The sequence below is a fragment of the Sander vitreus genome, chromosome 7 (genome assembly GCF_031162955.1).
Source record: "Sander vitreus isolate 19-12246 chromosome 7, sanVit1, whole genome shotgun sequence".
NCBI lineage: Eukaryota > Metazoa > Chordata > Actinopteri > Perciformes > Percidae > Sander > Sander vitreus.
The window spans coordinates 1,986,803-2,013,939 of record NC_135861.1 but is presented as its reverse complement, the minus strand read 5'-3'; the positions used below and the strand labels follow the sequence as shown (position 1 = coordinate 2,013,939).

Genomic DNA, 27,137 nt, shown 5'->3' with positions numbered 1-27,137 from the left:
TACGCATCTTCCAACGAAGGCTAAAAACACATCTCTTCTGACTACACCTCGGATGATAAATATGTATAAATATATATATATATTCTTAAAGCTGCACTTTCATATGGTTCTTTGTAGTTTTGGTTATCTAAAGCTAATGAACTTACTTCTTGTTGTCTGGAGTTTGCACCTTCAAGGTTGAAAGCATTAATTGGAAATCACTTTGGATGAAAGCGTCAGCTAAACGACATGTAATGTAATGTAATGTAATGTAATAATAATTGTGTCTACTTGACTGTCATGTATTTTATGTTAAAACTTATATGGTTTTAACAAGGTTAACAAGATGTAAATGATTCCTATAATCGGTCAATGGGGTTCGGTCATAATGTGTCCGTCCCCCCCCCCCCCAATGTTGAAACAAAAAGTGCGCCCATGACTGTGTGCATCAAAGAGAGCCCTGAACACCCTCCTTTACTGCCAAAAACTAAATCACATCGAAAGTGTACTGTATGTGAAGAATGTAAGAATGTGTACATCTTACTTGCTCAGTTCAGTGTAGATGGGAAGCACTTCAGGGTGACATACAAAAGCAAATGCCAGGATGGGGATGGTATACGCCGTCTGCAAATCAAGTAACAGAGTAACTGAATGTTTTCCAGGAAGCTCATGAACTCCACGTGTCCAGCTATGTGTAATATGATGCACCCACAAATAGTTCCTGACCATACATGTGTTCAGAGCACACCGCCGCCCTCTGAACAGACTAGAGCTGCAAAGATTCATCCATTAGTTGTCGACTATAAACCCTTGTGTTTCTATCAGAATTTTGGGTTTCTTTCAACAGAATTGGCACAAAAAAGTAACGTGGATGGTTCCTACAACACTCTTCACAAGTAAAATAAATGATTAGTTCACTTACTTGGGGGGAATGACAATAATTGCAAAAAAGAACGCCAAAATTGTCGGGAAAAGCAACAAGTGTCGAAAAAAGACGATGCAAATGTTGAAAAAAAAAAAAGCTTTCATTTCACATTTTGATCCAAAAAAACTAAAAGTTGAACGGTCGACGGGAAGACAATACAACTGTTCAATTAATCGGCAACTATTTTGATAACCGATAATCGGTTTGAGTCATTTTTTATGGAGAAAAAAAGGAAAACTTCTCCGATGTCAGCTTGTTAAATGTGAATATTTTCTAGTTTCTTTACTTCTCTGTGACAGTAAACTGAATATCTTTGAGTGCCTGCGTCCGTTGGGTAAAAAAACGAGCAATCGGTGCTGCAACTAACCCTAACGATTATTTTCTTTGTTGATTTAATCATTATTTTCTCGATTAATTGTTAATATGCATGATAGCGTGTTAGGGTCATTGTAGGAAAAAAATACGGAGCCGGGGGAGGAGGGTAATATTCAGAGATAAAGCTCAGAATTTCTGAGATTAAAGTCGTACATTTATGAGAAAGAATCAGAGAGTCACAGATTTACAAGATAAAAACTGATTTTAAGGAACCAAATTGGTTGTGGACAAATAAAGACATTTGAGGACGTCATCTTGGGCTTTGGGAAACACTGATCAACATTTCTTTTCCCACCATTTTCTGACATTTTAGAGACCAAACAACTAATCTATTAATTGAGAAAATAATCAACAGATTATTTAACTATGAGAATAATCGTTAGTTTCAGCCCTATAGATAAAACAAAGTCTGTGTGTCTGTATGTGTGTGTGTGTGTGTGTGTGTGTGGGGGGGGGTTTGTGTCTGTGTGTGTGTGTGTGTGTGTGTTTGTGTGAGAGTGTGTGTGGGTTTGTGTCTGTGTGTGTGTGTGTGTTTGTGTGTACCTCTTGGTTGATGGTGAGGTATTTGACAGCGCATGCGTCCTCTGAGATGTCTGTGGTCACAGAGTAGTTGCCAAACACTTCCAGAGGACAAGCAATGTTGAATTTTTTGTAGATGACCTGATGTGACAGAGAAAGAGAGTTGGACTTGCAACCGAAACAAACTTTGAACTTCGAGCTAGCGAGCTACACCCTGATAATGGCAAGTTTTAAAGAAAAAGATTTACAAAGAATATGTTTAGGGCCTCTCTAACTGGGAGGTTTTGGGACTGATTGGTGGGATTGCTGTGGACGAAGTACACACAGAGATACACTGGTAAGAGATAATGAGGTTTAACCATGTATCAGCTGATTTAAATATCTCACATTACTGTATTGCGTCAACAGTTCACTTCATTTAATATTGTATGAGGCATTTTCTTTTGCGGGGTGCAAATGCTTAGAAGACGATTGTAGTTGGTTCAAGGAAATGCAAGGAACCCAGAGCGTTTTTTTCTCCTATCCCAGGATGCATCTGCGGTGTAGCCAGACCTTACTCTACAGCGCTGTGGAGATCTGGCAATGCGAGACTTGACATTAAGTAATACACTGTGACTTCCCACAGACTCACCGCAGAGAGGAAGAAAACCATGCAGGAGAGAGAGAAGCCGCTGGTGTAACCAAGATACCCTGCAGAACGCAAGATGAGACACACATTCAAAGAAATACACATTCTGTAGGTAAGTGTTATTGTGTTGATGTTATGAAAGTGCTGTTTGAATTTCCTTTGGCTTCTCTGAATAATATTTGGTAGAGCAGAAACAATCTGTTGTCTACTATATGGCTTTTTTAAGGTTGTATTCACCATATAATAAGGAAACACAGAACTTAAAGCTATAGTGCGTAGTTTCTGTCGCCCCCATGAGGAACTCTAAGTAATGACAACAACACTGTCGGCGCGTCCACATGATACAAGCCTTCCGTGATTACGCACCACCCCCACCCCTCCTCCACACAGGTGCTAGTAGCCAAGAAGGACACGGAGGATTAAAAGAACATTATGGGGCGCCTGGTTAGCTCACCTGGTAGAACACTCACCCATAGACAGAGGCTCAGTCCTCGACATAGCGGCCACGGGTTTTTGGCCGCTATGACATGCAGCCCTTTGCTGCATGTCATTTCCCTTTTCTCTCCCCTTTCATGTCTAAGCTGTCCTGTCACAAATAAAGGCCTAAAATGCCACAAAAAACATGATGGACTCTTGAGAGGAGGTAATCATCTTGTAGTTCACAACCTATGTTCTTCTACGTATTTGTTATTATTTTTCCATACCCTTTATTTGCACATTAACTCCTTCCACATTTTTCAACATAGAAACTTCATTCAAACACCAAAACGTTCAGCACCCTTAGGACATTCCTGCTTCTATACAAAATTTCCATAACTTTCATAATTTCCGAAATATTCAAGGTTTTCGGGGAAATGTTCTCGATTCACGTCAATGGACGGACTTTTCAAAATACATACATTTTCAACTGATATCTTCTCGTTCATACATTCACAGAGAAACACCATTCAAACTTTAAAATGTTCCACCTCTTTCATACATTCAGGGTAGTGTCAGCCTTTCAACATACAGCATTCACACCACAATTTCTTCAGAAATTGCATTCTCTAGTTTTTATGTCTTTGTTTCCAAAGCTGAACGCTGCTGTTTCCTTTCTCAGCGGTGACGCATCACTCCAGCTGCTGCGCGAGAAAAGTCGCCAGAAGACACCGTTTTGTAAACATAGCCATACTGAGAAATACAGAGAGAGTTTTGTGGAGCTGACAGGCTTTATTAGCTTTGTAGCAACTCATTTGGCTATGGCTTGAATGTAACGCACGTTGATTAATATAGAACAGTGGCGCACTATAGCTTTAAGTTCTTCCAAAAGAGTTGAATCAAGTAATGGTGTATTTGTACAGGAGTGTCAAACTCAACTTCCCTAAGGGCCACACTGGAAAATGAGAATCACATCAAGGGCCAGTCATGTATACTTTATTGACATGTTTTTTTTATACATTTGACTATATTATTGCATGTCTCATATAGCCTTTTTCACATACAATTTGGTCCACATAAAGTCCTAAAAACGTCAGCAAAAACGTTCCTTAGTCATCATAGAATTTAGCAAAAACAACGGATTCTGATTGCATTTTCAAAATTAGGCCTGAATATGCAAACTCGTTGGTGGTGTGAGAATTTCTGAGTGAGGGGGGGGGAATTTGGCCAGATTTGGCCCGTGGGCCTTGAGTTTGACACGTGTGCTGTACACAAACTATCAGCAGTATTCCTCTGAGGAGTTGTTGAGTAGTATGATGACATGGAGGTGAAGTGGCTTACCCAGGTGTTTCATCAGAGCCAGGGGGAGGATGATGCCCACAGTGACGATGATGATGAGGTAGTTCCCATTCATGAACCAGTCGCTAGGTGCAGAAGACACACACACACACACACACACACACACACACACACACGTAAGCAAATGTTTTTCATTAATGATGCAATATTTCCCTGTCATTATAAGAGGAGGGGGGTGGGGGGTCTGGGGTTTGTCCTCCAGGAAATTTTGAGCATCAAACACTTCATTTCCTGCATTCTTGTGAATTTTTGTGCAACAATTTGTGCCTTTTCTGCATCAAGTTATGGTGGAAAAAAACAAGAATGCATGGTTCAAAAGGGTTGTACTTAGTGTCTTCATTAATCATAATCGGGTGTGTTTTGGGCGTAACATGCAGTAAACCAATCAGAGATCATCTCCCATTCCCTTTAAAAGCCAGGCGCGTTTGGACCTTGGAGCATTGCTGTTATGATGGAGGATTTGATGAGCACGAATGAGAGATTTTCAGGAGAAGAAACTGATCTGCTCGTGCGTGAAGTGAAAGCGCATGAGCAGATCATATATGGCACGAGCACTATGCCCCCAAAAGGCCATAATACTATTTCACATTGTAATATTTTTATTTTTAATCTTCTGCATGTTTGTGTGCTGCTGCGCATCCCTGTGTGTGTAACAAACATAGTGTGCGTGCATTTTACTAATGTGCTGTTAAAATAACAATGAAATGTTGCGTTATTGACTTTAGACCAGGTTTCTGTTGGTCAATGGCGCGATGGCGCCATCACTTCCCACTGCCTCAAGATAGCAATACACACAGAATGCACCTGAACACACCTCCCTGTAAGACCAGCACGCCCAGAATGCACCTGAACACACCTCCCTGTAAGACCAGCACACCCAGAATGCACCTGAACACACCTCCCTGTAAGACCAGCACGCCCAGAATGCACCTGAACACACCTCCCTGTAAGACCAGCACGCCCAGAATGCACCTGAACACACCTCCCTGTAAGACCAGCACGCCCAGAATACACCTGAACACACCTCCCTGTAAGACCAGCACGCCCATTGGCGCACAGATGGGCGCAGGTGCATTTGCTGTTTAAACGACGCGGGCGCTGGAAATTGACAACTGCGTCGGTCTTAGACTAGCAAAGACACTTGCGTCGGAATATAAACCGTTTAATAGTCCAACAGCATGTGTTTACCACATCATGGCTAACACCAACAACCGAGGCTAAAGTTACCCACAATCCATCAGGTGTATCACACTACGGAGCCTACAGTAGCCCAAAATACACAACAGGCTACTTCCTGTTTAGCACTCTGCTAACTTGAATAGGGATTAAATGATTTAATAGTGCGGGTCTTCTAGACTTTACAAATGTTGTCGGACAGAATGGATCAAAAAATTCTGATAGTGAAACGAGTTATTTCGCGGGGGCTCAAAAAAACATATCCACTGATTTACAAATGTCTCTTTCTCCGTGTAAGTCTGTGGGGAAAAGTCTTTTTGCGCCAGAGGGCATCACGTGACCGACATGGAAGTTGTAATTCCACTGTTTGGCCGCTACGTTAATTAGCTTCAAAGCCCGGCGCACTTCCTGGGGGGCTGGTCTGAAACGAGCGATAACAGTGGCGATGTGCGCCGCTTTGTTTGTGTATTGTTGATTCCTAGTTGCTAGCAGTACTCACTCAGAGCTGGATGTCTGGCCGAGAAAGGCTTGGATGACCAGCGGTAACTCAGATTTGACTATGAACAGGTAGCTGGACATGGCTGCAGGGAAGGAAAACATAGACAGCCTGAAGAAAGAGTGGTTATTAGTTTCCATGGCCACATGTTTTTACATGTTCCCACAAAACAGTGATGTTCTGGCACATTTGCTTCCCTTGGCAAGATGTATTATTACAACCTAGTCATATGACATAAACGTCTCCATTACCAGAGGTGGAAAGTAACGATTTACAATTACTCACGTTTCTGTAATTGGGTCGTTGTTTTGTGTACAACATACTTTTTAACGTAGTTTTTAAAATCTGTAATTTTACTTTTACACAAGTATGTTTTGTTCTTAGCTACATTTGAAATCACATCTGTCCAATGGTGTAACTTTGGATTGAGAAGTGGGTGGCACACAAAAATAGGGGGTCTGGGGTTCCTCTGCCAGAAAAATGTTTTCTATTTGAATCCCATATCCTGCATTTCTACATCCATCTACATCTAGAGACTATGGTGATACAAAACCCAGGAAATAATGACGTTGATCATAATGATAAAGTCTGCCAGAAAGAATAGTACTAAACTATGTATAAGAAAACGATGTCTTACTGTCTTTATAGTTTAATATCTGGGCGATCGCCAAGGCTTGAGAAAATCATTTCATAGAGTCAAAAATGTTTACAATTTAAAAGTGGGTGGGGGGGGGACACAAATGGGATTTTGAAAACATAGATTGGGCATGTCCCCCCTGTCCCCAGTGGAAATTACAACCTAGCATCCGTTATTGAGTAAAAAAAAGCTCTACAATCGCTCTAATGTTGTTTTGCGCCATCGCTTTGGCAAAGCAATTTAATTAAATAAGTATAAATAAGAAATTACGGGCACCTGGGTAGCTCACCTGGTAGAGCGCGCGCCTATCTAAAGGCCTTTTCACAGTCGCCGTTCCCAACCTGTCAATGTGACGTCAAAATGACGTAGATCTCGCTGTCGCGCACAAAGCGGAAACAGGAAGCATGGACGAGTTCGAGGGCAAGTCTCTCTTGTAAACTTACCGGGTTAAGATGAGCTCTTTTAATGGTGAATGAAAGGCTTGATCCGTCGAAGTAGGTCATCGAATCGTTGCGCAGACATTCTGAAGTATTCAAAGTGCTTTGACGTCAATGCTGCTGCCAGTTCTGCCGTCGTTTACCTTTATCTTCTCCTTCTACTCAATAGAAAGAGCAAAGTCGGCAGCCTTTCCTCATTAGCGCCACCTCTGTTCAGGAGAAGACTGCAACTAGTGTCGCGACCAACACGCGCGATTATAAATAGTTACGGCGCTCCCATGACGTCACACTGTCGCGCGACAGGTCGGGAATGGAGAGTATAATGAATGTTTAAAGAGGCTTAGTCCTCGAAGCAGCAGCCGCGGGTTCAACTCCGACCTGCGGCCCTTTGTTGCATGTCATTCCCCATCTCTCTCCCATTTCAAGTCTAAGTTGTCCTGTCGGAAATAAAGTCTTACCTCCGATGTTATGTAGCGTGATGACGATAGCTGCTACAATCTTCCCTGGATGACCAAAAGCTCTCATGCCGAGCTGCTCGTAGGCACGAATACCTGAAGAATAACCAAGGCATCAAAACGGATGCAGAAATTCTGACACCTGTACAGAAATACTCAAACTGAATCTGCATTTTGTTTTTACAGAACCTTCTGATCTGAGGGTTTTCCCCCTTAAAAATATCGTCATAAACAATTGTCAATAAATTGCCTGAAGAGACTGAAGAGAGAATGGCTTTTTGAAAAGTTGAAGCTCTGAGACTGATAGGTTTCTGACAATAGTTTCCACATTTGATGAAGCCTCACCCACAACCCCAGCACTGCGGAGCAGCAGATGGACGGAGTAACAGGACAGAGCGGCGATACATGTCAGCAGGATCCTGTAAAACACAAACGGGTGTCGTAAGTAATGTCATTAACGTCACTCCATACATGTTGATTAGTTTAGTCAAAACCAAGGTGTCTGCAAGGGAGTAGGTTTGGTTTCAACATTGAGGGGGGCAACATTTTAACTGGGGGGGTCTTTATAGACTGGGTTAACCAGCCCGATCTGCTGGCGATTTGATTTCTCCCTGCAGCTCAGGCTGGAAACCTGTACGTTTATCGATCCTGCTTCTATTACAAATCTGCGGGAACCAATCACAAACTGGCTTATCCACTGATGGCTATTGGCTGGTTTAACACGATGACGATAGAGAAGCGACCAAGCAGCTACTTGTTTACATTCAACACGGCTGCCCCGTTGAGGCCGCTGTCGCTGCTACGTCACCCCGATTGTTCGCTCTGATTGGTTGAAGGACTATCCAATTGCGTACAGAGTCATTTGAACTACGCCCGTTGATCACGCCTCTTGTGCAGTAGGAAATACAGAGCAGACTCCCCAGACTAATGTTCAATCTTAAACGATTGAGCTTGGTCTGCTGATAGCCAGACTAGGGTCTTTCCCTATAAAAAATAAAAATAAATATTGAGCGACACACATTTCCTTTCCTGCATTCTGGGGAATTTGTATGCATCGATTTATGGTGCAACAGTCTTTATTTAGTTAGAAGAAATTATTATTCTCCTGAATTGTACAAAACTTTCCTCATTGTCAAAACATTACGTGTGTCTTGGGATCGTTTTTAGGAATCATGTAGAGAATGAGACCTTGTTAAAGCCAGAAGCTCCAAAGTTAAAATCTACATAAATCCCATCTTTATAATTATACTAGTTTGTCTACAGTTTGTCATTTTCAGAAAACCACTATAGTTCAGAACATGTGTGGCTGTACATGTGGTGTGTTCAGGTGTACCAAAGCGTGTATATTTCTGGTGCTTACAGGAAAAGGACGATGCCAGTGTTGGACATGGCGTAGGACAGACCCAGAATGCCGCTGCCCATGATGGCATTGCTCAGGTTGAAGACAGACATCCCAAAGGAGGTTTTACCCTCAAACTGGAAAAGACACAAGACTATTAACGCCATGTATGGATGCAGATTACATCACAATTTACATATAGTGTGTATAGTAAATAATAAAAACAATCTGTGTCCAGGTTGAAAAAACTAAATTACCATTCAAGAGTTTTAATATTGTGCCTTAGGCTACATTTACATTGCTACGTTTTGGTTTAAAAAAAAAGAATATCTTTTGCTACGTTCCCCCCTCTCATTCCCCCTGCTCTGGCGTTTCCCCCCTCTCATTCCCCCTGCTCTGGCGTTTCCCCCTCTCATTCCCCCTGCTCTGGCTTTTTCCCCCTCTCATTCCCCCTGCTCTGGCGTTTCCCCCTCTCATTCCCCCTGCTCTGGCATTCCCCCCTCTCATTCCCCCTACTCTGGCTTTTTCCCCCTCTCATTCCCCCTGCTCTGGCGTTTCCCCCTCTCATTCCCCCTGCTCTGGCATTCCCCCCTCTCATTCCCCCTACTCTGGCTTTTTCCCCCTCTCATTCCCCCTGCTCTGGTGTTCCCCCCTCTCATTCCCCCTGCTCTGGCGTTTCCTCCTCTCATTCCCCCTGCTCTGGCGTTTCCCCTCTCTCATTCCCCCCTGCTCTGGCTTTTTCCCCCTCTCATTCCCCCCTGCTCTGGCGTTTCCCCCTCTCATTCCCCCTGCTCTGGCGTTTCCCCCTCTCATTCCCCCTGCTCTGTTGTTTCCCCCTCTCATTCCCCCTGCTCTGGCGTTTCCGAGACATTTGGAAACTCTTCTGACCCGTTTTGGTTGGAAATCTGCGGGGTTGTGTTTTAGTCTCAACGGCCGCAGACGGAGACCTTTGGAGACACCGACACTGACGCCAACGTTTCGCCGTCTGATTGGGTCTTATCGGTCACGACGTCTCGTTAGCTGAGATTAAGCTACTAACGTTACCATGGCACCTACCAGCAGTGGGCGGAGTCTCCACGCTGCCTCCTGTTTATGCCCGGTATACCAGAATGTTGACGAGGTATTTTGGTTTGGGCGTGTTAGTTTAAACGGAGATTAGTTCTTCTACTGGAGATAAAAACACTACACAGCAATGTAGATGTAGCCTTAGAACATGATAACATAACTTGCACAAGTAAATAAGTGTGTTGCAGGAAGATTTGTTGTTTGGCTTAATATAAGCCAAAATGTGATTCTTGCTGTTCTTGCACTTTTTGGAAATTGTTTTGGATAAAAGTGTCAGCTAAATGTAATATTAAAAAATAAATGTTCATTGTTCATTGTGCTGTAAATGAACATGTGGAGCATCCTCACGTCTGTGAACTGAGGTCTCTTTGATCCATCGCTCTTGTGTGGCAGGAACATTTCCTCCTCTGCTGGGATTCTGCAATATCCACACACAAAAAACAAAAACAAACGATTTTTAACCCTCTGAGGACAAAGACGCATCGGCGAGTCCAAGTCTGACAACACTCCTACTCAAAAAGCGAAAGTACAAAATGTCATTTTAGACATTTATTTACTATGTTTTACACATTGCTCTGGAACAAATGTGGGCATCACTGTACAGAAAGCTGAGTTTGTTCTGAACATGTTGATAGGAAACACACCCTTAAAAGGAGAATTCAAGAAGAGATCTAAAAATGTTCCTCAGAGGGTTAAATAGTATGAACGTATTTGATTTACTGAGAATTCATTTAGCGAGTCAGTAAATGTAGGAACACATAGGCACACATATAACATAGTGTAATATAAACACATAATACAGGCACACAGAGGAAACATACCCTCCCTCCGCAGGCACAGCATCATCATGGTGATGATTACCAATTGATAGCTTCTGCAGTTCCATACTTTAACAGGGACGTAGGCTGACTTATTCCGTCAGATAGAGAGGGATGTTTTTGAAAGGTGAAATCTGAAAAAGAAGAAACAAAACACAAGCAGCTTAATACCAACGTATGTAGAATATTTGCATATGTAACCAGCGGAAGTTTCTTTAGATATAAGACACCGGGACACCGGGATCGCTTTTTTTCCGTCAATCTCTCTTTTTATTCTGGTCACGGATGCAAAAAAGATGATCTCCTTACTAATTAAAATGGCCTGCTCCAGCTTCTTCAGTAACGTTACACAAATTAACAAAAAATGCAAAACGGAAGTTAGATTAGTCTGCCACAAATTCAACACTGACTCTTAAAAACATGATATGTTGGGACAGACATAACATTATAGGAAACAAAAATATGAAGAAAATATTACAAGAAATACTGTAATGAGATGAGTTCGGATAATAAATCAGCCAAAATAAATTACTCTCACCCCGACCTCTCCCATATACGGAAGCCTTGAAAGTTACTTTTCTGGCATTATTGGCCAAGACGTATGTTTAAGTCGTGCGTACGAGATCGTTTCTCCTGCGTATGACTTAAACTTAGGTTTTGGCCATGAATAGTATCTCATACGTAGGAGATACCATCTCCTACGTACGACTTAAACATTGGCCATCAATGCCCGAAAACCCTTTTTTTTCACCTTGCCTTTCAGGGCTTCCATACCGTTACAGGAATTGTACAACAAGGGGAGAGAGAAAGAGGGGCACAATATATTTATAGTCTGGAGTTTTGATGTTCTCCTAGTAAAAATTAAGCCTATACCAGATAGATTTTAAAGTGCTCATATTATGCCTTTTGGCTTTTCCCCCTTTCCTTTATTGTGTTATATATTTTTGTGCACGTTATAGGTTTACAAAGTGAAAAAGCCCAAAGTCCCCCCCAAAGGGACTTACCATCTCCAACAGAAAACACTGTTCACAAACTGCTCCAAACAGCTCTATTGTAGTCCAGCCTTTACTTCAGAGACAAACGTGGTCACTTTGGAACACACGTTATAATGCTCGCCTAGCTGCTAGCATGGCACGCCCTCATACTCTGCTTCTGACTGGCTAGTAGTCCTTACCTAGCTACTGTCAGGGCACACCCTCATACTCTGCTTCTGACTGGCTAGTAGTCCTTACCTAGCTACTGCTCATGTGCGACTCCCAACAAAGATGGAACAGAAGTGAGAGGTCTCACTCTGTAGCTAAAACAGAGAGCTCAACACACAGGGTGAAAAGAGGAGCTGCTGCAATGTGCAGTTCAACAAAAATATGGTGTTTTTCTAAAATTAAACCATGTAAACTTGACGTGATGTAACCTATAAATACAATTATGAACCTGAAAATTAGCATAAGACGAGCACTTAAAAGATAGAAGTAACCAGATAGATTGTATGCAATTTTAACAAGAGATGAATGCAAATAAAAACCTGTTACACATTTAATAATTTGATGTTGACTGAATAACACTGACCTCATCAAAATGTAAACCGGTTACAACTGCTTTAGCTTTAACTGCAATATTAGATGTGTGTCATGTAGGCCTGTAGATATTACAGTTAAAAATATTGTAATACAAATACTCGGGGGGGGGGTGACTGCTAGTGATTATTTTTAGCCCTGCTAGCTAGCAGCATGGCCCTAGGGATGGCAAGGTTGTTTGTTCCATAGACTGTGTATAAAGAATAGTCGTAGCATTAGTGGTGTGGTGCTGCGCTAAGCTAAACGCTAAAGAGGTAAAGTCACCTGATTTTCAACTCTTGAAAGCGAGTCATCCAGTGGAGTTTTAATGGCGGGTAAACACAGACCTTCGGGTACTGGCGTCGTTCGTCAGCATGTACAGCAGAACACAGAGCTGGTTGAAAAAAGTTACCAGCTAATGCTAGCACTAGCTAGCTTGGTTGATAGAATGTTGAACAAGACAATTTTAGGCGACCAAAATGTTCCAGTTAACTTTGATGAAGTGAAAACACACAGTGAGAGGGTCAAAGTTTAAAATGAAAACACGGACAACACCCAAAAACAAGCTGAGGTCTATTTTAATGTCCCCAGTGTTAGCATGGTTAGCATCGCTAAGCCTCTGTCCTGACTGACAGGTCCTAAAGCATCCCCTGCTGTATCGTCTGGTTTAAAATAAATGGGAGCATCATTTACTAAATGAACATCATGCTGTGTTGAAGAAGACTTGAAACTAGCGATTGAGACCATAAACTCGTTATGAAAATGTTTACTGAGGTAATAAATGAAGAGAGAAGTAGGCTCATTTTCTCACAGACTTCTATAGAAACAGACTTCTGTTTGGAGCCGGTGGAGTCTCCCCCTGCTGGAAGTTAGAGAGAATGCAGCTTTAAGGAGCTTCAGCGTCGGCTTCACTTTTCAGACATGGAAGTTGCCACTTAGGTGAGATGTCAATAGCGGCCTACTGTTTATTTTTACCCTGGGCCTCCAGGTGGATGAATAAGGCCCTTGTGTTCGACAGCATTTTATCAAATCTAAATGTAGTATGGAATCTGATTATGGAAACTGCACTTTTAAATTCCATATCTATTTAGTTATAGCTTTCATAGTCTCGCATCGCCAGACCTTCCTCCACAGCGCTGCGGAGGAGGGTCTGGCTAGTCCACACAGCATTCCTGGATGGGAGAAAAAACGTGCTCTGGTTTATTGGCATTTCTTTAAACCAATCACAATCGTCTTGGGAAGCGGTAAACGCCACATGGAGTCACGGTGCCTCTGCAAAACAGTCTCAGGAAGGAACTTGTTTTGGTGGAACATGTGTAGCCTACGTTCAAACCATAGTCCTCATAAATCCACCAGAGTTTATAACGCCAACACAAAGAAAGAGGAATGTAACGGACATCTGGACGAAAATGAGTGATCGGCAATGGAGCAATCCCGGAAGTGGACCATCGTGGATATAGACTATAGCTTTCAAAACTCTTTTACAAACGTTATATAACATGAAGTAAATATTATAAATGACTAGTTTTCTCTTTGCTAATAAAAACAACAAGTGGCCAACACAGCAAACCAAAAATTGTAATGCATTATCCATCCATCCATCTTCATCCGCTTATCCGGGGTCGGGTCGCGGGGGTAGCAGCTCCAGCAGGGGACCCCAAACTTCCCTTTCCCGGGCCACATTAACCAGCTCCGACTGGGGGATCCCGGCGTTCCCAGGCCAGGTTAGAGATATAATCCCTCCACCTAGTCCTGGGTCTCCCCCGAGGCCTCCTCCCAGCTGGGACGTGCCTGGAACACCTCCCTAGGGAGGCGCCCAGGGGGCATCCTTACCAGATGCCCGAACCACCTCAACTGGCTCCTTTCGGCGCAAAGGAGCAGCGGCTCTACTCCGAGCTCCTCACGGATAACTGAGCTTCTCACCCTATCTCTAAGGGAGACGCCAGCTACCCTCCTGAGGAAACCCATTTCGACCGCTTGTACCCTGGATCTTGTTCTTTCGGTCATGACCCAGCCTTCATGACCATAGGTGAGGGTAGGAACAAAAACTGACCGGTAGATTCAGAGCTTTGCCTTCTGGCTCAGCTCTCTTTTCGTCTAACGGTGCGATAAATTGAATGTAATACCGCACCTGCTGTGCCGATTCTCCGACCAATCTCCCGCTCCATTGTCCCCTCACTTTCATGAACAAGACCCCAAGGTACTTGAACTCCTTCACTTGGGGGTAAGGACTCATTCCCTACCTGGAGAAGGCACTCCATCGGTTTCCTGCTGAGAACCATGGCCTCCGATTTAGAGGTGCTGATCCTCATCCCAGCCGCTTCACACTCGGCTGCGAACCGATCCAGTGAGTGCTGAAGGTCACAGGCCGATGATGCCATCAGGACCACATCATCTGCAAAAAGCAGCGATGAGATCCCCAGCCCACCGAACTGCAACCCCTCTCCACCCCGACTACGCCTCGATATCCTGTCCATAAATACTACAAACAGGATTGGTGACAAAGCGCAGCCCTGGCGGAGGCCAACTCTCACCTGAAACGAGTCTGACTTACTGCCGAGAACCCGGACACAGCTCTCGCTTTGGTCGTACAGAGATTGGATGGCCCTGAGAAGGGACCCCCTCACCCTGTACTCCCGCAGCACCTCCACAGTATCTCCCGGGGCACCCGGTCATATGCCTTCTCAAGATCCACAAAACACATGTAGACCGGTTGGGCATACTCCCAGGCTCCCTCCAGGATCCTTGCGAGAGTAAAGATCTGGTCCGTTGTTCCACGACCAGGGACGGAATCCGCATTGTTCCTCTTCAACCTGAGATTCGACTATCGACCGAACCCTCCTTTCCAGCACCTTGGAGTAGACTTTACCGGGGAGGCTGAGAAGTGTGATACCCCTGTAATTGGCACACACCCTCTGGTCCCCCCTTTTTTTAAAAGGGAACCACCACCCCGGGTCTGCCACTCCTTAGGCACCGTCCCAGACTTCCACGCAATGTTGAAGAGCGTGTCAACCAAGACAACCCCTCCACACCCAGAGCTTTAAGCATTTCTGGACGGATCTCATCAATTCCTGGGGCTTTGCCACTGTGGAGTTGTTTAACTACCTCAGCAACCTCCACCAGGAAATTGATGCCAATCCCCCCTCATCCTCCAGCTCTGCCTCTACCATAGAGGGGCGTATTAGTCGGTTAGGAGTTCCTCAAAGTGCTCCTTCCACCGCCCTATTACCTCCTCAGTTGAGGTCAACAGCGTCCCATCCTTACTGTACACAGCTTGGATGGTTCCCGCTTCCCCCCTCCTGAGGTGGCGAGCGGTTTTCCAGAAGTACCTTGGTGCCGACCGAAAGTCCTTCTCCATGTCTTCTCGAACTTCTCCCACACACGCTGCTTTGCCTCTTTCACGGCAGAGGCTGCAGCCCTTTCGAGCCCTTCGGTACCTTGCAACTGCCTCCGGAGTCGTCTGGGATAACATATCCCGGAAAGACTCCTTCTTCAATCGGACGGCTTCCCTGACCACCGGTGTCCACCACGGTGTTCGTGGGTTACCGCCCCTTGAGGCACCTAAGACCCTAAGACCACAGCTCCTCACCGCAGCTTCAGCAATGGAAACTTTGAACATTGTCCACTCAGGTTCAATGCCCCCAGCCTCCACAGGGATGCACGAAAAGCTCCGCCGGAGGTGTGAGTTGAAAGTCTGTCGGACAGGGCCTCCTCAGACGTTCCCAATTTACCCGCACTACCCGTTTGGGCTTACCAGGTCTGTCCAGAGTCTTCCCCACCCCCTGACCCAACTCACCACCAGATGGTGATCGGTTGACAGCTCCGCCCCTCTCTTCACCCTTATCTAGATTGTAATATTTAATTGTAATACATTAGATTACAGGAGTGTCAAACTCAGTTTCACTAAGGGCCACTTTGGAAAATGAGAATCACATCCAGACGTAAAGTTCATTAACATGCTTTCATTTTATCAAAAAAGTCAAAAAAGTTTGACTATGTCATTGAATGTCTCCTATAGTGTTCTCACTAACAGCTCTAAAAAAGTCAGGAATATTGTTCCTCAGCCATCATAGAAAAAAGCGCCCAAAATGTCGGAAAAAGTGACAAAAACTTGGGAAAAAGCGCGAGAAACTTCGAAAAAAATGACAAAAATTAAGTGGACCAAAATCTGCGGAGGGCCGGATTTGGCCAGCGAGCCTTGAGTTTGACACGTGCATTAGTATTAGGTTTGTGTTTGTGGGCCACAATATTTTCTAAACCTCAGCGAAAGGCAACGTGGCTCTACAGATAAGAAGCTGGAGTGAAGCCAAGTGTGGACGGCTGCAGTTTGGGTATCTCCTCCCTGTAGGCCTCAGGAGCGACAGACAGTGATAACAGCTGAGAATGACCTCTCTGCTCAAACATTACTGGGCTGGTTCCGCAAACATTGACATTTGTAGTCGTCACATTTACGCATGCTCCTTGCGTTTATTTGCCCCGACGCAGAGAGACGTTTTCACTTCATTCCCCTTTAACTTCATTGGCATTACTAAATACATTCACGTTTTACAGAGAGGAAATCAAAAACATACTTGAGTTTACCCTCATGTTGTTCTTGGGTCAAATATGACCCATTTTAAAAGTTTTTTAAAATCTTTTTTAAATATGTGACGTCAAAAACACTGGAAGAAAACGTGAAAAAAACGCAGAAAAAGCACCAAAATAAGTGGCTAAAACATTGTGTGAGTGAATGTGTGCATTACAGTTGTTTTGTCTTGGGTGCATTTATGTGTGTGCCCACATCCAGTCCTTCCTTTTTGTGATTGTTTTGGGCTAAAATCCTTAATTATGTGTCACGTTTTCTTAAACAATGTGATGGAATATGTGGGATATTTATGCGATGAAATGGCGGGAACTTGCAGAAACTGTGGCGTCATCGTGGTTTCGATGTGGGGAAAATGCGGGGATTATGAAATCATGCAAGCCCCGCGTATTTTGCGCGGAAATCGGCAATTTATGTGGCGAAAGTGCGTAAATATATGCGGACTTTGGCTGATTATGCATTGCATTATGCGATTGCATAATCACGTTTTTCTGGAGGGACTGCACATCCAGAAAGGGCATTGCTTTATTTTTTGATATACAAATATAACATAGAAAAACTAAATAGTACCGGTATATGTGTGTAAACCAAGCTTGTAGTCAGCACAAGTGAGATGTAGCGTATCAATGTTAAGTAAAAAGATTGTAAATTGTCCCACAGTTTTAATGCACGCTCAATTGAAACAGAAAAGTAACAAAAACGATGAACCCCCCCCCCCCCACGTCCAAAACAAAAACGCCGGAAGAAAACGTCGACGTTTATGTCGCTTATTTCTACGCTTTTTTTTTACCCTTTGGTCTTTTTTTTTCTGACGTTTTCGAAGCTTTTTTAGACATTTTTTCAACATTCTTTTACAATTTTTTGTTTTTCAAATGCTATAAAATGTAATAAATCCCTCTAATTTCAGGAAAGTACTGAACTGATCATTTATTTTACTTGTCAATAGTGTTGTATGGAACCATCCACGTTATTTTTCTTTGACAATTTGGTCGAAAGAAACCCCAAAATAACAGGAAGCATCAAAAGTAAAAGAAGTCGTTTTCATACCAAGTGGACAGTTGGCGACAACGGCAACGTTCGTGAGTGGCTGATTTACGAGCAGTATAGAACAAACGTACCGCAGTGACTCTAGTGTGTACGGCTCAGAGAAAGCAAAGTTAAATCCTTTAAAAGCCAGGCACGTTTGGACCTTGGAGCATTGCTGTTATGATGGAGGATTTGCACCGTAATATTTGTATCTGTAATCTTCTGCATGTGTGTGTGCTGCTGTGCGTCCCTGTGTGTGTAACAAGCATAGTGTGCGCGCTGTGCACGAGCCTAGGAGCATTTTACTAATGCTCTGTTAAAATAACAATGAAATGCTGCGTTATTGACTTTAGACCAGGTTTTTGGTGGTCAATGGCGCGATAACTTCCCGCTGCCTCAAGATAGCAATACTCCCAGAATGCACCTGAACACACCTCCCTGTAAGACCAGCACGCCCAGAATGCACCTGAACACACCTCCCCGTAAGACCAGCACGCCCAGAATGCACCTGAACACACCTCCCCGTAAGACCAGCACGCCCAGAATGCACCTGAACACACCTCCCCGTAAGACCAGCACGCCCAGAATGCACCTGAACACACCTCCCTGTAAGACCAGCACGCCCAGAATGCACCTGAACACACCTCCCTGTAAGACCAGCACGCCCAGAATGCACCTGAACACACCTCCCTGTAAGACCAGCACGCCCATGGGCACACAGATGGGCGCAGGTGCATTTGCTATTTAAACGACACGGGCGCTGGACGGGAAACTGACAACTGCGTCGGTCTTAAACTAGCAAAGACACTTCACAAGTCACAATAAAAAGATTACAAATCTGAACCATTCGTACATATCGCTTACACATGGGCTTTCATGCAGGGGAGACGAGTTTGTGTCACGTTGGAAACAAGACTTTCACTCAGGAAACAGTTGTGGGAAAATTAGATACAAACTAGTATTCAGGCTCTACAGGGTGATTCTTTCCTTTGGCAACTATCATGTTTTTACCAATTAATGTACAGATTTTAAGGCTTTTTTAAAATCAAATATCTTGAAAAATAGTGCACATAGCTGCCGTAAATTAGGAAAAAAACTCCATGTTTGGGCTCATCCCCGAACGTTGACCTACAAGTATTTCAATAAGTATTTTAGGGTTTAATGGTTCTAATGTTAACCCTTGTGTTGTCTTCCCATCAACCATGAAAACCAACACGTTCTCACACCCATCTTGTAAAATATGGACGCTTGGGCAGGAGCCTTTGTCGTTCTTATTGACGCGCCTTTAGCGCTTTAAGTAAACACGCTTGGTCGGGACTATTGACGTCCCTTTAGCGCCATAAGTAAACACGCTTGGTCGGGACTATTGCCGTCCCTTTAGCGCTATAAGTAAACGCGCTTGGTCGGGACTATTGCCGTCCCTTTAGCGCTATAAGTAAACGCGCTTGGTCGGGACTATTGCCGTCCCTTTAGCGCCTTAAGTAAACACGCTTGGTCGGGACTATTGCCGTCCCTTTAGCGCTTTAAGTAAACGCGCTTGGTCGGGACTATTGACGTCCCTTTAGCACTATAAGTAAACACGCTTGGTCGGGACTATTGCCGTCCCTTTAGCGCTTTAAGTAAACACGCTTGGTCGGGACTATTGCCGTCCCTTTTGACGCAGTTATGTTTAGGAAAAGGTCGTGGGTGGGCGTACGGTTCTATGACACACGGGAAGAAAGAAAAAAACGACTATAGCAAGCGTGACAAGTGGGACGCTCTCCCCGGTGCGTTACACAAACACGCTGAAAGACGCCTTTTTCGTCACATCAGACGCTGACAGCCACTGTCCAAACGTCCTTATTTTACGAGTTCGGAGTGAGAACGGGTTGTGAAAACAAACATTCTATCTCAATGTTTTAGCTGCTTTTTTCCAAGTTTTTATGTGATTTTTTTTCAATGTTTTGGTCACTTATTTCAAAATTGATATCGCTTTATCTGTCATTTTGTCGTTTTTTTCCGACATTTTGTCACTTTTTCAATGTTTTGGTTTTTTTTTTATGTTTTGGACGCTTTTTCCGAAGTTTATGACGTTTTCTCCTTGCTTTTCCCAACTTTTTGTCGTATTTTATATTTTTTACATTTTCGCCGCTTATTTCAACATCCCATATTTTCTAAATACCCCGAGGACAACGTGAAGGTTAAATAAAATGTATTCAGAAGTTGGAATGGATTTTTATATTGTGACACCGGGGAATTGATTTAATCTTTCCAGGAAAGAGGCCATGGCATGTGCGGAGGTGACCTTTTTATTTAAAGGTTGATACTCCCACTGACCAGCCTGTCCAGTGGTTGTTTTAACCCGCTTTTAATACCTGTGTCCTCCTTTTATATGGGTTTTTAAATAACCAAACCTGTTTTTTTTAAGGAGGTTTTAAAGTGTATTCCCACATCAGTGGTTCCCTTGTGCCCGTGCCCCTCGTAGCGCCAATCACGGGCGCTGCGTTTGAACCCCAACCTAACCCTACCGCCTGGCTCCGTCCCTGGAAGACGGATCCATTGTTTCAGCAAAAAACCTAAATATATATATATATATTTAGCCAGATTGGGGCTCTACATTCCTAACTGTGATCACATCATAAAACCTGAGTTTGGATGAATGATGCATTTGATGTATCAGATGTTTTGAATCTGCTTTTTATATTTTGTAAATCTGTATAACCATGTAGGACAATGTCCCGTGCGCCTGTTCCCCTGATACTGTCTTCTTGTGATGCAGGTACACCCACCCATCCTGTGCACCAATCAGATTCAAGAGATTCTATGCCAATGCTTTTGGGCCAATGCTTTCACGTAAATACAAACTATCTTAGACTCTGTACTGTAGCACGTGCTTAAGGTCATTGGGAATCAAATCTTCAAGCATCATTTATGCAACAAAAACCAAAGCCAAACTGGGTGCAAATGATTTTAACTTTACACCATATGAGGGTTTAACCAAATCTCTCCAGAATAAAAAACCAAACAGCTGGTGTAACACCCTAAATACACCCAAACTTAATAGATGCTATTTGTTGAGAAAACATAAAGGAATAGTTTGACATTTTGGGAGTTCCCTTGCTTTTCTTTTTGAGAGTAAGATGTCCAGATACCAACCTCATGTCTGTGTTAGTATAGCTTACATGTTCAAAATGCTTTTCTGACATGATTCATAGTCTTTTGGAACATCTGTATAAGCTTACAGAAAGAAAATGCAAGCCTTTAACACAGACGTTACTGTTTACACAGACGCAAATTCCTCCAGGACAGATATAGAGTATGCCACACAGTGAGGTAAGAGGGAATGGAAAGTGTACAATGTGTGCCTGAATGAGGCCCTGCCCTATTTTTCAAGCATGGAATGAGTAGATTTGCAGCTTATATAATACTGTTACCTTTACATGTGTTTTTTTCTTTTTGTTTTTTATGTGCAGCACATTAACATTTACTCTTCTACAGTATGATGTCAAGCATCTCCATGTTTACCTCAACACCAGCAATGTTTTTTACGTGTATTTTTCCTGAGTTGTACATTTTTTTTACATCTATGTGTAGTAGGCCGAGTTAGCATACAGCTGTCACGTCATGAGAGCATTAAATCACTTATATAATATAAAAAAGTAACGCACACCAAGGGCTGTCATGAGCTGGTCAACAGTTGTTGATTTGAAGAAGGCCTGAGAACCGAACAGTCATCAGAATAAATAGAGAAATGCATATGGAGCCAGCTGTTTAAGCATTAAATCACTTGCCCGTAATCTGTTTTTCTTCATTTAACCCCACAAAAAAATCTGAATAACCTATGCATCAAGTCTCGCCGTTGACCATTTAAAATGGAAAATGTGATGAAATGGTGTAACAATAACGGACATAATCTAAACCAAGCAACCTCTCTGTGGCGCAAAAGATCTTTTTGCACGTTACCAAAGTCAACAAATCATTATTAATCCATCTGGAAAAACTTAAAATGAATTTATTTATAGAATGTTAATTAACTTTGAGTAGGAAGCCACTGTAATTGTTCCACATCTGGAGCACAGCTGCATAACCTGAGCAAAAGAACTAGATAAATGAGTCTGACAAACCTTTCAAAATCAAAGCCTCTTGTAACAAAGCTCAGCGCTTCTGCTGCAGGTCTTCACCCTTTCCTGAGCAGACCTCCTCAAAAAGCCAAACCACGTGGCAGCAAAGTAGCTCCAACTCAGCCAGAAGAATGGAGTGACTTACCGGTATGCCTCCAGAAAACAGACCCGGGTGACTTTCTGAAGCAGAGGTGTGTGGGGAGGGGGAGGGGGGCCTGTGTGTTGAAGTTCCTGGGATCAGAGGGATTGTTTGGGGCTGAGAGGATACCAACACTGGCCTGTTTCTGCAGCACAGAGCGCCTCAGGGAGAGATTGGGGAGAGGGGAGCAAATGTGGGAGCGGGCAGTAAGTTGGGAGGGCTGCTTGCTGAAAATGACGGTTTCAAGTTTCTTGTGATGTCACATGTAGAGACACTCCTCTTCCTTTCCAAAAAGAAAACAAGGCAACTGTGGCTTTCTCTCAGGGCTCTGGTGATGGATTGCTCTGTGGGGAAATCACTCGGCACCTATGGCCTGCTCATACTGCACACACTGGGCCTATTGAATTGTTCCCATGTTTCAAACGCTCTTGCCCCTGACCCTGACACTTCCCACTGCCTGCCTCTGAGTTGTGGTGACAGACAGTGGAAATATGTTGAGGTGATCAGCACACGGTTACATAAGAACCTGGCTGCTGCCGGTGGGCCGCTCTGCATTGGAAGCAAACTGGAAAAAGCTAGCTCGATTAGATCAATATGGAAATGTTCCACAGAAAGGTAAATATATAAACCAGCTTTTCCCCGAAGTCTCTGAGCGGAGCCGTTTAAAACGACACATGGTCCAGGAGACACACATTCCCATGGTTATTTTGGTGTATTGTTTCCACACAGGAACACACTTTCAGCTGAGTGTGTTAATTCACTCTATGAAGTGTGTGTCTGTCTGTCTGTCTCTCTCTGTGTGTGTGTGTGTGTGTGTGTGTGTGTGTGTGTGTGTGTGTGTGTGTGTGTGTGTGTGTGCTCTCAATGTTGGTGTGTTGAAACCAAAATGATGCCCTTGTCTGGAGCCCCCTGGCAGAATAAATCTCTTCAGCACTTTTATGCTCATAGGCCTTTAGGATAAAGAACCCACGCTTGTATAGTTTGTGTTAATAAGTGGCCACAACATCAGCTCACATGTCAAGCATGTTGGCATGGAGACAGTCTCCACTGAGAAGATGTATAAATAACTCCTGTGCTCAAAGGATTAGTGAGAGAGACCATCAGCCTCTTACCTGGACCAACATTAGGGACTGCACACACACACACACACACACACACACACACACACACACACACACACACACACACACACACACACACACACACACACACACACACACAGACAAACAGACAGACAGACTCACACACACACACACACACACACACACAGACAGACAGACAGACAGACAGACACACACACACACACACACACACACACACACACACACACACACACACACACACACACACACAGACAAACAGACAGACAGACTCACACACACACACACACACACACACAGACAGACAGACAGACAGACACACAGACAGACACACACACACACACACACACACACACACACACACACACACACACACACACACACACACACACACACACAGACACAGACAGACAGACACACAGACAGACACACACACACACACACACACACACACACACACACACACACACACACACACACACAGACACACACACACAGACAGACAGACAAACAGACACACACACACACACACACACACACAGCTTTAGAAAGTTTGTATGGTGATGTAAGATTGAGTCAGGGGCCTCTGACTTGACATTTTTGTGTACATGTGTAAATAGCACTGGGGTGAAAACCTCATACCAAAATGTTAGCCTGGATCAACGGAAGTACATTTCCAGGATGATTACCTGACGTCCCTCATCTTCCTCTCTCTGTGTGTTCGTCCATTCTTAAAGTCCCAGTGTGTAACGTTTTTAGTTCATTCTCAAAATCTTATTCAAAAATCCAAAATTCAGGAAAAGGAGTCTTCTTCTTCGCCCAGAAAAAGAACGGACCTGATCGCCGGAGGGAAAGCTGGATGAAGACGCGGATGACATCTTGGCTTTTTGAAGCGTGAAGGCTACCGTAGCTGTAACATGTACTTTGAACTGCGTGGTGCGAGAGAGTCGATTGTGATATATGATCTCAACGCTAGATGGGAGAGATTCCCACACGTTGGATCGTTAAACTCGCTTTAGGACACAACAACAAACTTCCAGCTAGTGAGCTACACGCTGAAAATAACACGTTTTGAAGAACATTTGGACGGTGCAACAAGGCAGACCTGCTTGGTTCTTTCGGGGAATGATTGTAAAGATTTACAAAGAATATGTTTAGGGCGTTTCCTCTCTAACTGGGACGTTTTGGGACCGATTGGTGGAACGACCATATTGATTTAGTGGGCTTGGCTTTTTGTTGGGGCTTTGTGTGAAAATCCAGTTTAAAGAATTGAGTTGTTACCACTGTGATAATACCTGTGTTGGTCTTGATGTGTTTTCCTCTCAGCCAATCAGCGTGAGTGATTCTCCTACTCCTCTGGAGGCACGGCAGCACATCAAGATCCACTTAGTGCTGACGTCATTAAGCTGCTTAGGGCAGCAGGTAAACGGAGGGAGAAACTGAGTAAGATTTGTTTACATCGAGGTTGGAGTGAACGATAGAGCAGATAGCAGATCACGCCGACATGCTTTTGTTGAGTATATAAGATATACTGACCTGACGGATTACTAACGATCCAGATTTTGTGAAGTGAAGTCTGGAGTTTGAGTGATCCAGGCAGCCGGGATGGAGTGCAGCGGCCAGGTAACTGCTGCTGCGTCATCATGACAATGTTAAAAAACTGAATAGTTGTGGAAAGGAGGCATGACGCTCTTCTGACAAAGGTTGACGTCTAGTTTCTCACGTTTTGCGTGGCAGGTTAAAACAGCACCCTCTGACAATATATTGGATAAAGTCATAGTGAGTGACAGCCATATGCCGGTATTCCCTGTTGAGTAGTTTTTATTTTGGCAATACTGGGCATAACTGTGGGTTCAACATCGGGGGGGTGGGGCGGTTTGAGATCTCTTGAGCAAAATAGAAATACATTCTGGCTGCAACAATTTGTGTCTTTTCTGAATCAAGTTATGGTGCAAATGTCTTATAATAGGTTTTTTATAATTGGGGGTTTTTTGGGGGTGCATCAGCCCTGTAAATTACGCCTATGGGTAATAGAGAAACAGTGCAGTCACTGGACTGTTCTTGAATATTCATCCATGGAAATGATGACACGAGATATATGGAAACACACACAAATACACACAGCTTATTTAGCTAGCAACATGGCTTACAGGTAAATCAGGTAAATCAACAATTGCAATCTTCGTCCATAGTTAACCATCTCTAGGTACATACAATAAACATCAACATAATGGAAAAAGTGAACAATCTGTTATGTCAAAGTGTTATAAACATAAACCTCCCACTTACACTGGTAAGTTAAACTGGGAAGACCGTAACGTGCGTCATTCCCCTTAAAAACAACCGCGCACATGTTTTAAAGGGGCAGAACACTAAACCAAAGCACGCAAATATATACACTTCTGGTGAATGGCGAGTGGAGGCATTCAAGGCATTTATTAAACGATCGATTTCTGGATTTTATTATTGAATATCAGATCACTCAAACAAAGATCCATTTTAATTGGAGAAATGATTATTCCAACCCAGTGTAGGCGGCAATCCGAGACTTTAATTTTAGCCGCAGAGAGGCTTAGTAGGGGAATAACTTGCCAGACGCGCTTAATGATCACGGATTCCAGTTTATTTACACTAACACAAACAAGGTTCTGCTTCCAATACATCCCATGCTTGTGTTACTGGCATACGAAGTTGTGTCCAAAAGTCATAAACAGTACTTAGAAAATCGTAAAACAAGCGTGAGAACAGCAGTCAGCAAAAAATGAGACTTCCCCCTTTCACCACCTCTCTTAGTCACAAAAAAACAGAACAGGTGAACAGATGATATTACTTTACTTCAGGTGCCTTGATTACCGTAAATGTCCTTTCAAAATAATAGAACTACACCCAGCCCTAGTATTTGGTGAGGGGTTTAGGGGGTCCTCCCTCAAAAAAATATTACGTTTTTCTATTTAAAGAAATATGCAATTGCACATGATTTTGGACCGTTACCATATCTGTGTCTTAAACGTTACAGACAACATACTAGAGCAGATAATAAATAACTAACCCTCAAAAAAGTTAAAGACAAAACTTGCTATAGAAGTTCAACTACAATCATTAGATGTGAGAAAAGTCATTTAGTTACATTCCTTCGGCCAAACTGCTTTAAGTGCTGCACCGAAGCCTTTTAATGGTTTGGAAAACTCCGGTAGAGTCGTGAAATATTAATGTAGACAACAGGTAGACGGGTGTGTCCCTCAAATACATGTAGAGGAGTAAAAAGTACAATATTACCTTTTTAAATGTAGTGAAGAAGTATAGAGAAGCAGAACATGGAAATACTGACGCAAAGCATTGTCATGATAGCAAAATTGTACTTTTTTTTTTTTTAAATACCTTTTTTTAAACCATCGTAAGTTTGGCCTGAAGTTTGTGTCCAGTGTGAAAACATCACATGCTCAAATCTACGGAATCCAATAAGGGCGTGTAAAAATGTGTTGTAGCCGTAGCATTAGTTTGTGCGTGTGTGTAAAAACAGATTCTCACTCCCATCTCGTAAAATATGGACGCTTGGTCAGCTGCCTTTGTCGTTGTTATTGACGCTAAAAGTCTTCTTTAGCGCCATGTAACGCGCTTTAACTAAACGCGCTTGGTCGGGGCTATTGGCTTCACTTTTGACGCAGTTATGTTAAGGAAAAGGTCGTGGGTGGGCTTACGTTTCCGTGACACGCGGGAATAATGGGACGGTTAAAGAAGAAAGCGACTTTAGGAAACGTGACAAGCGGGACCCCCCCGACCAACCTCCCTACGTGGAATTTCGGCCTTACATATGACTCACTAAACCCCGTGTAGCTGCCTGCTCTCCCCGGTACGTTCTACAAACACGCTGAAGGACGCCTTTTTCGTCGCTTCAGACGCTGACAGCCACTGTCCAAAGTTAGAGTGAGAGTGAGAACGGGTTGGTAAAAACGTTTTGTAGCCGTAGAATTATTTTGTGCATGTGTCATTGTAATTTGTGGAGGAATATTTT

The 27,137-nt window shown here is 43.4% G+C and overlaps 1 protein-coding gene across 3 annotated transcripts in view; it reads right to left on the bottom strand.

The window, feature by feature from the left end:
* The window catches only part of slc38a5b (solute carrier family 38 member 5b), a 32,265-nt gene extending 7,527 nt beyond the window's left edge, over positions 1–24,738 (bottom strand). The window contains exons 1-11 of one of the 3 annotated variants that reach the window (XM_078254153.1): positions 24,662–24,738; positions 10,629–10,759; positions 10,156–10,225; positions 8,764–8,879; positions 7,749–7,822; positions 7,407–7,499; positions 5,878–5,959; positions 4,185–4,267; positions 2,430–2,488; positions 1,823–1,939; positions 524–603 (exon numbers count right to left, since the gene is read on the bottom strand). In XM_078254153.1, the coding sequence (XP_078110279.1) occupies positions 524–603; positions 1,823–1,939; positions 2,430–2,488; positions 4,185–4,267; positions 5,878–5,959; positions 7,407–7,499; positions 7,749–7,822; positions 8,764–8,879; positions 10,156–10,225; positions 10,629–10,693 (839 nt within the window). In that variant the 5' untranslated portion in view covers positions 10,694–10,759; positions 24,662–24,738. The other 2 variants (XM_078254151.1, XM_078254152.1) reach the window with 2 other exon arrangements.
* Between the last annotated feature and the right edge of the window lie 2,399 nt (positions 24,739–27,137).